Source organism: Medicago sativa, chromosome 7 (assembly GCF_051527215.1).
Source record: "Medicago sativa cultivar Bolivia chromosome 7, Bolivia_mono, whole genome shotgun sequence".
NCBI classification, from domain to species: Eukaryota; Viridiplantae; Streptophyta; class Magnoliopsida; order Fabales; family Fabaceae; genus Medicago; species Medicago sativa.
The window spans coordinates 60041074-60055001 of record NC_140755.1 but is presented as its reverse complement, the minus strand read 5'-3'; the positions used below and the strand labels follow the sequence as shown (position 1 = coordinate 60055001).

Sequence of the window (13928 nt, the reverse complement as noted above, 5' to 3'; positions counted from 1 at the left end):
CCGTTGGCATGCCTAAGGCTTCCAATAATGTTCACATATTCAGTTTGTCTAACACCAATCTAATGTTCTTGAAGATCTTTACACTTGGATCATAGAGCGTGCTTGCAAGTTTACAGTTATAAAAATTATATTTCCGTAAAATCTTCTCAATATAGTGAGATTGATCCAAAGAAAATTCCCTTTTTTGATCTAGTAATATTAATAGCAAGAATTACATCAACTTCTCCCAGGTCTTTCGTATCAATGTTGTTGATCTACAATGACTTCACATAATTTACAACATGAATATTTGAATCAAACATGAGCAAGTCGTTTATATAGAGACATACAATTGTTGAAATGTTATTTACGTATTCATATTCATAGTAAATACATTTGTCACATTCATTCACTTTATACTCATTCGATAACATTAGGTTGTCAAAAGTTTCATGTCATTGTTTAGAAGCTTGTTTTAGACCTTTTCGAGATTTATCTATCTTACACACCTTGTTTTATTGTCTATGAATCGCAAAACCTTTATATTGTTTCATATAGATTTCTTCTTCTAACTCAGCATTTAAAAAAACAGATTTTACATCCATTTGGTAAACTAGTAGTTTTCTGAAATAAGGTCTCCTACAAAAAATGATAATATTCCAACAACATACATATTAATTGTATATTTTTAAAGCGTCAAAATCTAAAAAATAAAAAACAACGGAAACCATAACATAGAAATTGAATTTTGTTTTTTTTTCGGAAACCCCTATAAAAATTCCAGGATTTAAAAAAGTTTTGCAGTTTTCCAAACACCTCTATACTCCTTCCTTTTTAAAATACATGTTGCATTTTTGTAATGTGCACTATTCACATGACTTACTTTGACCATACTTTCTAACTAACATATAAATACAAATTTTAGCATGTAAGATGCGGTTTGATTTGTTTCGATAAATATTTACAAAATGTTAAATTTTTATAAATATTGTACTTTAGATACTTAAAGATATCTACCATCAAAGTTATACATTGGTATGTGTGAAGTGATTGAATGCGACATGTATTTTGAAATGGAGGGAATATTTATTTTAATTTTTCAATCAAAAGTCAAAACATGCAAATTCGTTGTTGAAAGTAAATATATACTAGACGGTTCAAATTTTTGTTCCTCCATTTTAAACCAGCGGCGAAGTACACCTCAGAAGATTTCCCTTTTCTTACGGTAAAAGACGACAAAATCATTTTGCCTAAAAGTTAACACCACTATCAAGTAAATCAATTTTCAACAACTGTGACGTTCACATCAGTTCAACAACTCGCAACACTTTCCTATCAGCGCCGCTTTGATGAATACACGGCGGAAGTCACAGCGTCGCCGCTGTCAATCCGATCCATCTCTGCCACCAAGTCTTCCCGAAGAACTTACCGCCGACATCCTATCCCGCCTTACAGTCAAACATCTGATGCAGATGAAATGCGTGAGTAAGTCTTGGAAAACTCTAATCTCGGATCCAAATTTCATCAAAATGCACCTTAATCGATCTGCAAGAAACCCTAATTTATCGTCGGTAGTCTCTACAAAGAATGGTGATTACAGTTTAGTACACTTCCCTGCGAGTCATTTACTTGAAAATCGTATGATAAGGGTTGTTTCAAAGGATCGATTGAATATTGAGGAAGATTTTTTCCAAGTTATTGGTTCCTGCAATGGATTGATATGTTTGCATGGTTATTCTTACCATGAAATTACTGGGTATAAGAAAGTGTGGTTTCGTTTATGGAACCCCGCAACGAGAACAATATCTCATAAATTAGGGTGCAATGGTTACAGGTATAAATGGAGCAATACTAAGTTTGGGTTTGGTTATGATGATTCAGCTGAAATTTATAAGGTGGTGGCTGTATGTCGTGGTTTTGCTCCAAGAAAAAACACCAAGGAGAGAATCACCAAGGTGAGAGTCTTAAATTTGAGTGATAATGTTTGGAGAACTATTCAAACATTTCCTGTTCAAATTAATGACGTTGAAGATGGTGTACATTTGAATTGCACTGTTAATTGGTTGGCCTATTCAAATGATAATCTTGTTCGGAAAATTGTAATTATTTCGCTTGATCTAGCTACAGAGACATACACACAAATACTTCCCCCTACAAGTTCTGAGCATGTCATTATATGGGGAAATATTTGTGTGTTGATGGACTCACTTTGTTTTTATGACAATTTCAATGGAACCGACTTGGTTATATGGCAACTGACTGAATTTGAAGGTGAAAAGTCTTGGACTCAATTCCTCAAATTTAGCCACCGCAATTTTCCAATGAATTATGACTTGGTTGGTACCTCGTTTTCCAAATTAACACCATTGTATATTTCTAAGAATGGTAATACATTGGTACTCAAATGCAATTTTATAGACGGAGCGATTGTCTATAACCGAAGAACTAACAAAGGAAAGCAAATTAGAATTAACAAACTGATAAGTTGGTTCTCAATCAAAGGTTATGTCGAAAGCTTGGTTTCAACTTCTTGAAAGTAAGTTCTTCTTTGGTGTTATACTCTCTTGAATTTATATTAGTTCTTGTACTCTCTTTCAATTTTGTGATTATTTCCTTTACTTGATAAATTTGTCATAGATATGCTGAATGAACAAACTTATCCTAATACCATGTTAAGAACTCAGTTATCTAACGTATATGTTAAAGATATAGTGATTTTGATAATCAATATGTTTTGAATTTTGTTCTTGGTCTGCTTGATTTTGACTTGTGTCATTTATCTTACTGACGATGGTGCTAATGTAGATTTTGATAACTAACTTGGTGTGTATGAATGAGTTAACATGGTATGAAGGACTTGAATCCCTTATCTTCCGAAAACTAATTCTATTACCATGATGATGGTGCTAATGTAGATTTCGACTTTGTTTTGATTGTGTGATTATTTCCTTTACTTCAAAATTTTCATAGATATGCTGAATCAATAGGCTGATCCTATTACCATGATTGTGCATATGTTATTTTTGTGTTTTGTTCTCTTTTCTAACACGAGTCTTTTTCAAATTATAGATCCACAACCTCAACTTCGAGCAAATTCAACGTTATTGATGGTATATGCCATGATGGTAGGATGAAAGAGACTTTTTTTTGGAGCTATATTCTCTTCGGAATGCTTGTTTTATTTTAGCCACTAATGGCCTTCTTGATGTGTATTTAAGGCTTCTTTGGAAACACTTGTAGCAGCTGCTTACTTGATACTTGGAGTTTTACAATTCTAATCTTGTCTAACGGGGCAAGTAAAAATCTTCAACTCTTTGAGTAAATTGAATGCACTATGTGCGGGACCATTTGACTATGATGCGACTTTTATTTTATTATCTGACTGGTTATAGCATGTTCCATGCTGTTTATTATAAATTTGAATCTTCTCCCTAATAAATAAATTTCGTACGACTCTAAATACCAATTTATTGTAATTATCCCATTTGGTAGTGACATTTTTCTCGTATGCCCATCACTTCTTATCTCTCAATTCGTTATTATAATGTGCTTGCGTGTGTCTTTTTTTCCTGTATGTATAGCCCAATGATTGCAGACTGCAAGAGTCAATTGTTCTTGCAGTTTTGACTATTAGAAAGAATGTCTCAGTGTAGCAAAAGCTATGTTACTGGTGAAATATTTTGGCTACTAGTTTGACCTTGTATTTATTTATAGTGCCATCTGCGTTTTATTCACTCTCAAATTCCCATTTTCACTCTAAGTGCTTGCAATGCATGTCATACAACCATTTACAGGCAGCGAAGGCCTTTGTCAGACTTGGCGCGAGTCTGCATAGGATGATGACTGTTTTGAGGATGAGTAACAAGGGGGCATATAACAGACATATTAGGACTTGAGGAAGTGGAAGAAGGAATTGAGTGTTCAACAATTGAGCTGGAGCTTGAAACAGATTCTGGATAAGAAAACCTTTACTTATTTAAGAACACTTCTTTCGATATAAAAATATCTCTTCATAGTCATTTTGATAATGAGCAAGGGGATTCATCAATCTATGAAGGATGCCTAGTTCAGCAAGAATTTTAGAAAATGGATTCACCTTCCTAATTTGTCTGGACAGTTTTAATTTTAACAATTAAATTGATATCATTAAGCCAATGGGCTTGCACTGAATGAACATGGTTAAAAGTGCTTGATTTTTGTTTAAGAGGATACACCATAAATCTCAAAAGACCATATCTAGTTGATAATGATATTTAGAAATTGATGATGTAAATGTACATTACTCAAACACCAAGCTGAGCAAAAACCAGAACTATTTTAGTGATTTGTAAAACATTGTTGATTTATTACAAGGAACTTAACCTTAGCATGAAAAAACTTAACGGCTTGCACAACGTGAATAATCCATCATTTCTAAAGCTTATCAAACATAAAAGCATGAAAAATCTTGTCGACAAAACTTCAAAGAAGCTTGAGTTAAAACAAAGAGTACAGTGAAATTCAAGATAAACCAATCTGTACCGTACTAATTGTCTCAGCTCACAGTAACTAGGTACTACATTACAAATTGTGTCCTAAATTACCATATGGAAAATTTAGATATTGAGCACCATAATTGTAGCTGCCATAATTGTTGTGACTTGTGAATGCTTGATCATGATATGGTTTGAAACAAATTTGACACTCAACAAAGAGACTCCTAGCATTATGGTAATTTCTTTACTTTACTTTACTTGTATTATTGCTTTGTGGTAATTTCTTTACCTGTGATATAATAGTAAATACTCTACTTGTATTATTGCATTATGGTAATTTCTTTATTTTTATGTGTTTTTTTTGTTTCACTCTATTTTATAACATGAGTATTTTTCGAATTGTAACTCCTAGCAAATCTAACGTTCTTGTGGTACATGTCATGATGGTAAGATGAAGGAGACTTTTTTGGAGCTACTTTCTCTCAGGGTATTTCTTTTTCAAGACATTAAAGGTGTGTTTAGATGGAGGGTTTAGAAGGGAAAAGAGGAAATGGCTTACTTTTCATTTTTAAATAACAATGAAATGTTTTTTTAAAAAATAAAATAATAACATGATAATCAATCATACTGACACTACTTCAGTCACACTAAATATAATTTAGAAAAACATGTTATATAATCCATAATTTAAAAAAGAAAAATAAATCCTCCCCTCCATTCCCCTCCTAAACCATCAATTCAAACACACCCTAAATCAAGGTTTTACAACTCGAGAGTTTACGTCAACTCGTTTTATCTATGTAAACTTGAACCATAAACTCGTGTAACTTTACCTAAAATTAAAATTATATAAAATTTATTATATACATGACATATGTAAGCTAATATACTATTGCAAATAGGTCAATAGTGAAAATATGACTTAATTATAAAGGCAAAGTATACATAACCACCATAATAAAGAGTTATATTCAACTTAACATCAAAATACAAATTAACTTGCAAAATCTTAAGTTTCATAAGTTGCTGCAAATGTTTCCATAAGTAGCATGTTGTCCCATAAGTAGCATCTAATTTCTTTAACAATATATCAATAGTATGTTTGTGCTTTTCCCCACGAGAAAAGTAACCATAATTCCCACCATAAAGTGCACCAACTATCAATACAATAGTCCGATAACTGTACTATTTGAATTATGTAAGAACAAGAACAATTATTAGAATGATGACAATTATGATAGCAAGAACTATTAGTTTTATCTTCATGTTCTGAAACCACATCTTTCTCCTTAATTGCCCTCCATTCTCCCTGAATTCTTGTGCCTGCAAAGCCATATTCAAACCATATCAGTCACATAACTATAAATGTCTAATTTATTTAAACTTATGAGTTTATATCTGTAATGATAATTTGACAATGTATTTAGTTATTTATATGGTCACTAGATTATACTAGATCCCTCTTCATGTGTGTGTAAAAATATACATATATAGTAATTCATGAACTAGAACAACCATAAATAAACACAGAACTGCGATGGTCTTGTGATTTTGTGAAAATTTCATCACTAGATATTTGATATTTGTTGAAAATGAAAACAAAGTTTATGTATTAACAAATAAAAGGACCTGATCACGAAGGTTGTCAGTTTTGTCCATCAAAACATCAATCTTCACTTGACGATTAAGGACCTGCAGACAAAACATATAAAATTTTCTCTCTTAATCTAACGATCTGCGCTTCAAAGTCGGCTCCAAAGGATCCAATTTAGACATATACATACCTGATCAATATTTTCCAACATAACATCTTGAACTTGAGAAACCTGAGCTTTTACTTTCGCAAGTTTGCTAACCTCTTCTGGATGTTCCACACAATATTGCATATGCTCCTTCAATTTCGGTCTAAACCATGCATATCAATAACAAACTTCATGTTAATTAATGCAATTCAACTTTTGTGACACATTTTCTACACACATAATTGTTATAAGGCTAAAATATGGTTTTAGTCCCTGCAAATATGCCTCGTTTTGGTTTTAGTCCCTGGTAAAAAAAAAATTTGTTTTTGGTCCCTGCAAAATTTTTTGTTTTTTAAAATAGTCCCTAACCCCATTTTTGTGATGATTTGCATACGTGGCACATGATGAGTGAACCCATTTTGTAGTTTTTGGTCTCTGCAAAATATTTTGTTTTTTAAAAAGGTCCCTGCAAAATTTTTTTGTTTTTGAAAATAGTCCCTGGAGGGACTATTTTCAAAAACAAAATTTTTTGCAGGGACCAAAAACAATTTTTTTTTTTACCAGGAACTAAAACCAAAACGAGGCATATTTGCAGAGACTAAAACCATATTTTAGCCTTGTTATAAACTTGAGTACCCAAATTCCTTATTCAAGCTTTTAGATGTTGCTGTTGCAGCTTTTCCTCCACCATATCTTTTGGTGAAATCCTCCTTGATGCGATCAAGAAAGGCCATAACAATATGGCGATCAAAAGACTCCACAGCAACAACGCAGTAAGCTAAAGATAATAGATCATGTAAGTCTAATAATATAGTAGAATTTTATAAAGAAAAAGAAAGCAAAAATGTCCGACATGAAACCCGTACATGTAAATGCATTTGATCAATTATATTTTCTTAAATTATTACCAAGATCTAAACACTAGTGTCCGTGCCTCATATATCGCATTGCATTGATATTTTATTCCACAATTAGATTATGTTAAAGAAAAAGATAAAAAGAGGCAAGTACTGAATCCATCTTGGGCGAGGTAGTTGAAGGTATGACCGTCGGTGTTGTAAGTGAATTTCGTGTTGGTTGTCGGGAGTCTTTGCAGACATTGCAAAGCTATTTCAGCAAAGTTTCCGGTGAAGTTGGTGTGCTCGGCCAGAATCACCGTGCCACGCGCCACAAAGCTGTATATAAGTGATTGTTGCACCATGTTGAAAAACCAAAACAACTCAGATTATGCTATGAAGACAGAGATAAGAAGGAAAGAGATTTGGTTTTGAGTTTGATTGGAATTTATTGTTGTGAAGAGTTGAAGTTAAAGGAAAGAAAAGCGTGTGTTTAATTCATTGATTTTTTGACATGTTCATTTATTTGAAACATCCAGTTTGGACGTGGTCAGAGAAGAGGACTCATCATAATAGTCAATTCTCTTCTAGAGTTAAAATATGATGTAAGCAATAACGTTTTTTCTTTTTTTTTTCATTTTATATTTCTAAGTTTGTGAAATTCCAAGAAAAGACTCTTTCAAGGATATAACAATAATATAATAAATTATTGTGCTAACTCAATAAGTTTCAGCTAAAATATTAAAAGAATTAGGTTCAAAATTCAAGTCGTAAAAAAAAAAAAAAAAACCCGACATAACAATTAACATATTAAAATTTGTCATTAAAAAAAAATTGCATTCTAGATTTCTAGTAAATATGGCTCACTATTCATGATAAAAAGAAAGGTATACATTTCTTGAATAAATTTAACTGCAACCAACATCGTTGCATTTCCATCTATCTCTTTTATTTTTTGAGGTAAGGCGATTTTTACCTTAGACACCGGAAGGTTATTCAATAATTATTACAGCCGAACAGAGATAACCTGATTATTTCTTGAGTCTAGCAGAGGGGTGGTAAAATGGGTCTAATCCGTCGGGCCGGTCCGTTTAGCCTGCTATTTTTGGCGGGCTGAGTCGAAGTTTTGAACTCGCTTCCTATAGTTGGCTCGCCCCGCTTAACTTGTTGAAAAAACGGGGCGAACTCGTGGCGGGGCGGGGCGGCCCGCTTAACTCGTTTTTCTTTTTTCTATTAGACTTGTTTCATTCTTTTGGATTTATTTTGGTTGATGGATTTGTTTATGTTGGCATATTTTCATTATTTTTACTATTAAGTATGATACTGAGTTCGACAATTTATTAAGTATCTTGTTTTTATCATAAATTTATTCGTTGCATATTCTTTTATATTTTTATTATGATTAAAGCAACATGAACTTAAAAAAAATGATAAAAGCAACATAGTTTTTTTGTAATAGTTATATTGTAAAAAAAATGCATTAAAAAAAGTTGTATTTTTCCTCTAAAAAACAAAGTGTTGTGTTTGGCGGGCCGACCCGCCAGTTATTGACGGTTATTTGATTGCATAATGATAGAAGCTAATTTCTTTAATTTTTACATAATGGGATATAGTTCACTTTATAGAAAATAGGCATCACTTTTCTATCGCATCTTTGTTCTATTTATGTGTTCTGTTGTTTCACTCTCCTGTCTAACAAGAGTCTTTTTCAAATTATAGATCGACAACCTCAACTTCAAGCAAAGTCAATGTTATTGATGATAAATGTCACGATGGAAGGATGAAAGAGGCTTATTGGAGTTAACTTCTCTTCTGCTATAATAGTTTTCTTTTTTATATTAGACATTAATGGCCCTTTCGAGGTCTATTAAGGGTTCTTTGGAAACATTTGTAGCAACTTGATGCTTAATAACTGCATTTATATTTTTTTATAATTCTACTTCTGTTTTAGTAAAGGTAAGTTAAAATCCCCATATCATTATTGTAATTTGAGTACGTTTTTTGTAGGACCATTTGAGTATGATACCCTATACTTTGTTAGGTAATATCAAATGTGATCAGTTTGGATACTATGCTACTCAATTTGAAAGGTACACTAATTTATGAGAATGAAAATTTGACATAATGACTTGATGTTACACTAATTTATTACATGTTGTGAGAAGAATTTGTTAATGGTCTAATGAGGTTATGGTTAACGAAAATATGGATTTTGAGTCCTTGATGAAGTGATGTGTAAACAATATTTTTTGTGAATGAGGAAACAAGAGATTGCTAATATGGTATGAGGCTAATTAAGCGTTGGAACAGATAAGGAACTAACAGAGGTTTAAAAAAATCTTCATCATTCATAAGGACATGATCAGATATTACATGATGTGTTGCACTCGAGTCAAGATACTAGCTCTGACCAAAGAAGGTGGATCACCGGAAGCTCCACCACATCCAGAAACAAATTGAGTTCAAAACTTACCATATGCTAAATTTAGATATTGAGTTCTTATCAAGTGTTGTCTCAATTCTGGTCCTTAGGAATCGTGCTTGAATTCTTCACATAAGTGAGGTTCTTGCAAGTAGGCATTAAACCATATTTGATGGTTGTTTTTTGAAACTACTGCTATTGTATGTTTATGTTTCCTTTTTGTTGATAATTATGTTCCGAATGAACTTTTGCTCTCCAAGCACTGTCTACCATTAGCTTGAAGTATTACATCGAGGGAAAATTGCTTTTCTTTGTACCATGTATGCATGAATATGTCTAGATTACATCATTAACAGGTTGTATATCTAAAATATGGTTGTATGCAGTATTTTTCTTATTATACAACATTTAATTTCTAATGACTGACTACTACTATTTTTCTCATGTGGCAAGTTTTTTGTTACACAAAATTTCCATTTATTGCTCCTCTTTGGATCAATTAAAAACTTGGATGTAATGTAGTAATTACTTTTAGCACTATAACAAGGTCTTCGGTGTATTATTATCGCTTAACAATGAAAACTGGAAAGTCTAATTTAGACAGAAAGTAATGGGAGTTTTGCTCTTAAAACTGCACAAAGAGACTGCAAGAGATAGTGTACGTATGGATTTAAAATATATGAATTAACCTAACAAGTTGCTTATCCTTTGCCTAAAAAAAAGTTGCTTATCCTTAAAAGAAAAGTTGCTTATCCTTTTTATTTTTGGCTTACTATTGCAAATAGTCCCTGCAAATATACGTCATTTGAGTTTTCATCCCTAAACTTGCTCATCAGCCACTGCAATTACTAATCACTTGAATTTCGGTCCGTAATCACATTTTGTTAAGAATATTAGTAAAATAGCTCAAAAGAATCGGAGGAAAAATTGTTGGCAAGTCCAGTCCTACTTCGATTGTTTGCTAGAGATGTAACACTCGTCGATAGAGTTTTCCTTTTCCAATTCCCTTCCAAGGTCCTAATCCTATTCAATCAATCAGTTCAATTTTTAAATTATCATTGTGCCCACCTTACGTGTTTGTGTCATTGCTTCGTAAATCCCAAAACATGATAGCAACATTTGTTAAGAAAAACAATGCATGGCTATGTGATTCAACAATTTAATCAGGGAAGCACGAGCACAGGTTGGACTGAAATCACATTCAACAATTTATTGTAGAATACATAGGAATATAATGGAGTTACATTTCTATCTTTTTATTTTGCATTTGTATATTGTATTAGAATCGACATAATTGAGTTATAACTAAGAGACTGCATTAAATAGTCCAACATTTACATTTAACTTTAAAATCTATAGATTTACCTCACCAAGTTGTTTATCCTTAAAAAGTGTGTTTTAGTTAATCAACAAATTATACTCATTTGAAGATAATAATGGTACTCAAGAAGCCACCCTTATCAGGTTGAAGATTTTGCCTTGATTTATTGCCAGGATTACAAAGTGATGTTTCTAATGTTAGAATGGTTCAGTTAATTTTTAATATACAAACAAGATAAAAGTAACAAATAAAGTCATTTTTTGTTGAAGTTAACACTTGGGAAGATCAGCTGGTGGTGGAAGTAACTTCTGATTTGGGAGTTTTCCATCCAACACAATCCATGCCATACTAAGACCCCAACTTGTATGTACTTCCAAATGACAATGCATGAACCATACCCCTGCAAACACAATTGAACATATTTAGTTGCATGCTTTTTTTTGTGATTTTGTGAAAATGGACCAAAACATTTTTTTGAAACCAACCTGGATTATCTGCTTTGAATCTGATAGCAACCCATCCACCAGATGGAACACCAATTGTATTCCTTTCAACAGGATCAACAAGGTTAAATTTATGTGGATCCTTATTTGAATCGTAGTTACCAAATCCTTGTCCCACAACAAAGAAGTTAAAGCCATGCAAATGAAGAGGGTGACTTTCAACACCAAGAATACTAGTGTCTTGCAACACAAGCTCCACACTTGTGTTGAAAGGAAGAACTGTAACTTTTGTTCCATTGCTCACCATTGTGTTGTTTGGTGGGGTGCCAGTGTAATTGAATGGATGCAAGGGACTGTTTGGGAAATAAGGGGCGTAGACACCCTTGGATTGTCCAGTAAAGTGTGATTGAAGAAGTGCGGTGGTTGGCGTTGTGAAAGATACGTTGTTCACTGATGCTGCAAACATTGTTCCATTGGGTCCCTGACATGTTTGGTTGCTTTGACAAGGGTTGGTACCAACGCTTACTGTGAAGAAAAAGTGCTTATCAATTTTGTTGGGAACATTAGCTGGAAACTGTGCACTTGCTAGGCTACGGAGTTTGTTGGAGAACTTTGTTGCAAAGGAAGTGTCATTAAATGCAGGAAGAATAGGTCTGAATAGAGGATGCTTTTTTAGGGAAGAAGCTGAATGATGAGTATTTGGTGGGATTTCATATTCAAGGATAGCAGCAACCGTTGTGTTGTCAAAAGGTCCAGGGCCAGCGGCATAGGGTCTAGCAGTCATTAAGAATGTCGCATTGGGATAGTCTGACTTGGTCTTGAGAAGAACATTAGTGGTTTGGCCAGGGGCAATATAGATGGTGTTTGTCTCAAAAGGTTTTACATAAATAGCGTCGGCTTCAACAACTTTGAGGGTGTGATTTGCAATGCTGAAGAACAACTCATCGTTCAGTGCAGCGTTGATCAAACGTAGAAGGTAAGTCTTTCCAGGCTTCACCTTTAGCTTGAATGTATCTGTAGAGAATTACATTTTACATTTAAATCATATTGTTCATTTACTTTATATGAAGTAAATAATTGTGTAAAGTTGCAATAGAAATTGAATATATCCAATCGCACATATTGGCTGCTAAAATGTACACTAAATGTGTTGATTAGCACTTGATACCTTTAGCAGAACAATTATACAATGGCCCTGGAAGTCCATTGATTGTGTATGCATCAGAGACATTTGGTCCTCCACCAGTTTGTAGGTTGTGCTATGATTGCCTCAGGGTCTGCATTGAACCATTCTCCTAAAACCAAAATTAAATTTTAATTAGATTATGCTAATTAAGATAGGTATAGTACAAGGTTCACCCCTTAAGTAATTTAATTACCAAATATGATAGGAACTTCCTTGTGAGGTTTTGCAAAAGGGTATTGAACATTTTTCTTGGGAAGAATAATGAGAGGACCATAGAGTGTTGATCTTAACCAAGATATGTGAGCATGCCAAAAGAGTGTTCCTCTTTGGCCTTTAATAGTGTAATTGTAAACATAGCTTTGACCTGTTTGGATTGGGCATTGAGTCACATATGCTGGTCCATCAGCCCATCCTGATTGAAGTTGTCTAATGCCATGCCTATTTCAAAGATAGCCAAGTTTTTTACACATTAATTTTATACTCAATCTTAAAAATGTCACTACTTTTTAGCAATTTTGTTTTACCAGTGAATGGAAATGTTGTTTTGCACATGGTTAACCACTTTGATTAGAAGACGGTCTCCTTCCCGAGCTACAATACAAGGTCCTGGAAATTGACCGTTCACTGTCACCATGCTCTTGCTATGGCACAGCCTCGTCACATTTTGGTACCTTATCTGCATTAGCGACCTCAATTTTGTTACATGCAGAACAAAGAAAGGAAGGAAAAAAAACAAGTAAACCACAAAGCATATATTTTAAGGAAATAGTAGTAGTAGTACATCAAAATGGTAGTGTCTGGTTATGCCTGCCAATGCAAGCTCAAATGTACAAAAATTTATCAACGATAAAAAGATCGATGAGAATTTAAGTGATGAAAAAAGGGAAACTCCCATGTTTCTCTTTGAATGAAGGATGAAATTGTTAATTACTTGAGTTTGAAATTGTGTTGATGGAATGGAAGAAAAATGCTGGTCTATATATACAGGAGGGAAACTATGTGGTTGCTTGATTAGGTAATAAAACAAAAAATATTTGATTCAATGAAAGAGAAGCTGAACTCAACAATGCTAACTTTGAAGGTGAATAGCAGTTAGAACAACTTTAGAGTGGTGTCAAAGGCATTCAATTTTGTTTGCTCTCCTTCTTGTCCAAGTCAAAATACATTGTTCTGATTATTTAGTTGCAAATCCCCCTTATATTGTTTGTTTGTTAATAGACAACACTCTAGTGTATATGAGATTGTGTCTTGAAAAAATATGAATGAAGATTGAGTGGATCATTATTGGTCAGATATCACTCTCACTATGTTATTGTTGCCAAAGTAAGAAGAAAGTTATATCAAATGTTTCACTTCAGAAGCTAGATAGATATTTATGTCATGTTTTATATTTCCATGAAAAGAATGGTTTGCATAAAATGTAGACCAAATCTGGAATCTGTTTCCCTTAAGTAGACAGAATGATAGAAATATCAGAAGGGTAAGAAGCATAGATTAACTGATTTTAAGAAAATGTCAAGTCAG

General features: G+C 33.2%; 2 protein-coding genes and 1 pseudogene across 3 annotated transcripts; 1 reads left to right on the top strand and 2 right to left on the bottom strand.

Annotated features, from left to right (window-relative positions):
* The first annotated feature begins 1173 nt into the window (after positions 1 to 1173).
* LOC146907283 (F-box/kelch-repeat protein At3g23880-like) lies at positions 1174 to 3439 on the top strand. Its single transcript, XM_085723559.1, has 2 exons — positions 1174 to 2515; positions 3049 to 3439. Exon 1 carries the CDS (start codon positions 1329 to 1331, stop codon positions 2511 to 2513), a length of 1185 nt encoding a protein of 394 aa, XP_085579685.1. The 5' UTR covers positions 1174 to 1328; the 3' UTR covers positions 2514 to 2515; positions 3049 to 3439.
* A 1961-nt stretch (positions 3440 to 5400) lies between these two features.
* LOC146907282 (vesicle-associated membrane protein 722-like) lies at positions 5401 to 7527 on the bottom strand. The gene is made up of 5 exons (XM_085723560.1): positions 7208 to 7527; positions 6833 to 6974; positions 6239 to 6359; positions 6084 to 6146; positions 5401 to 5777 (listed from the first exon to the last, which is right to left on the bottom strand). The coding sequence occupies exons 1-5, from the start codon at positions 7395 to 7397 to the stop codon at positions 5649 to 5651; spliced, it is 645 nt and encodes a 214-aa protein (XP_085579686.1). The 5' UTR covers positions 7398 to 7527; the 3' UTR covers positions 5401 to 5648.
* A 3384-nt stretch (positions 7528 to 10911) lies between these two features.
* Positions 10912 to 13321, bottom strand: LOC146907281 (laccase-17-like; annotated as a pseudogene). The gene is made up of 6 exons (XR_015020626.1): positions 13186 to 13321; positions 12929 to 13080; positions 12598 to 12842; positions 12387 to 12513; positions 11261 to 12232; positions 10912 to 11175 (listed from the first exon to the last, which is right to left on the bottom strand). The product of XR_015020626.1 is annotated as a laccase-17-like (transcript).
* Positions 13322 to 13928: the final 607 nt, after the last annotated feature.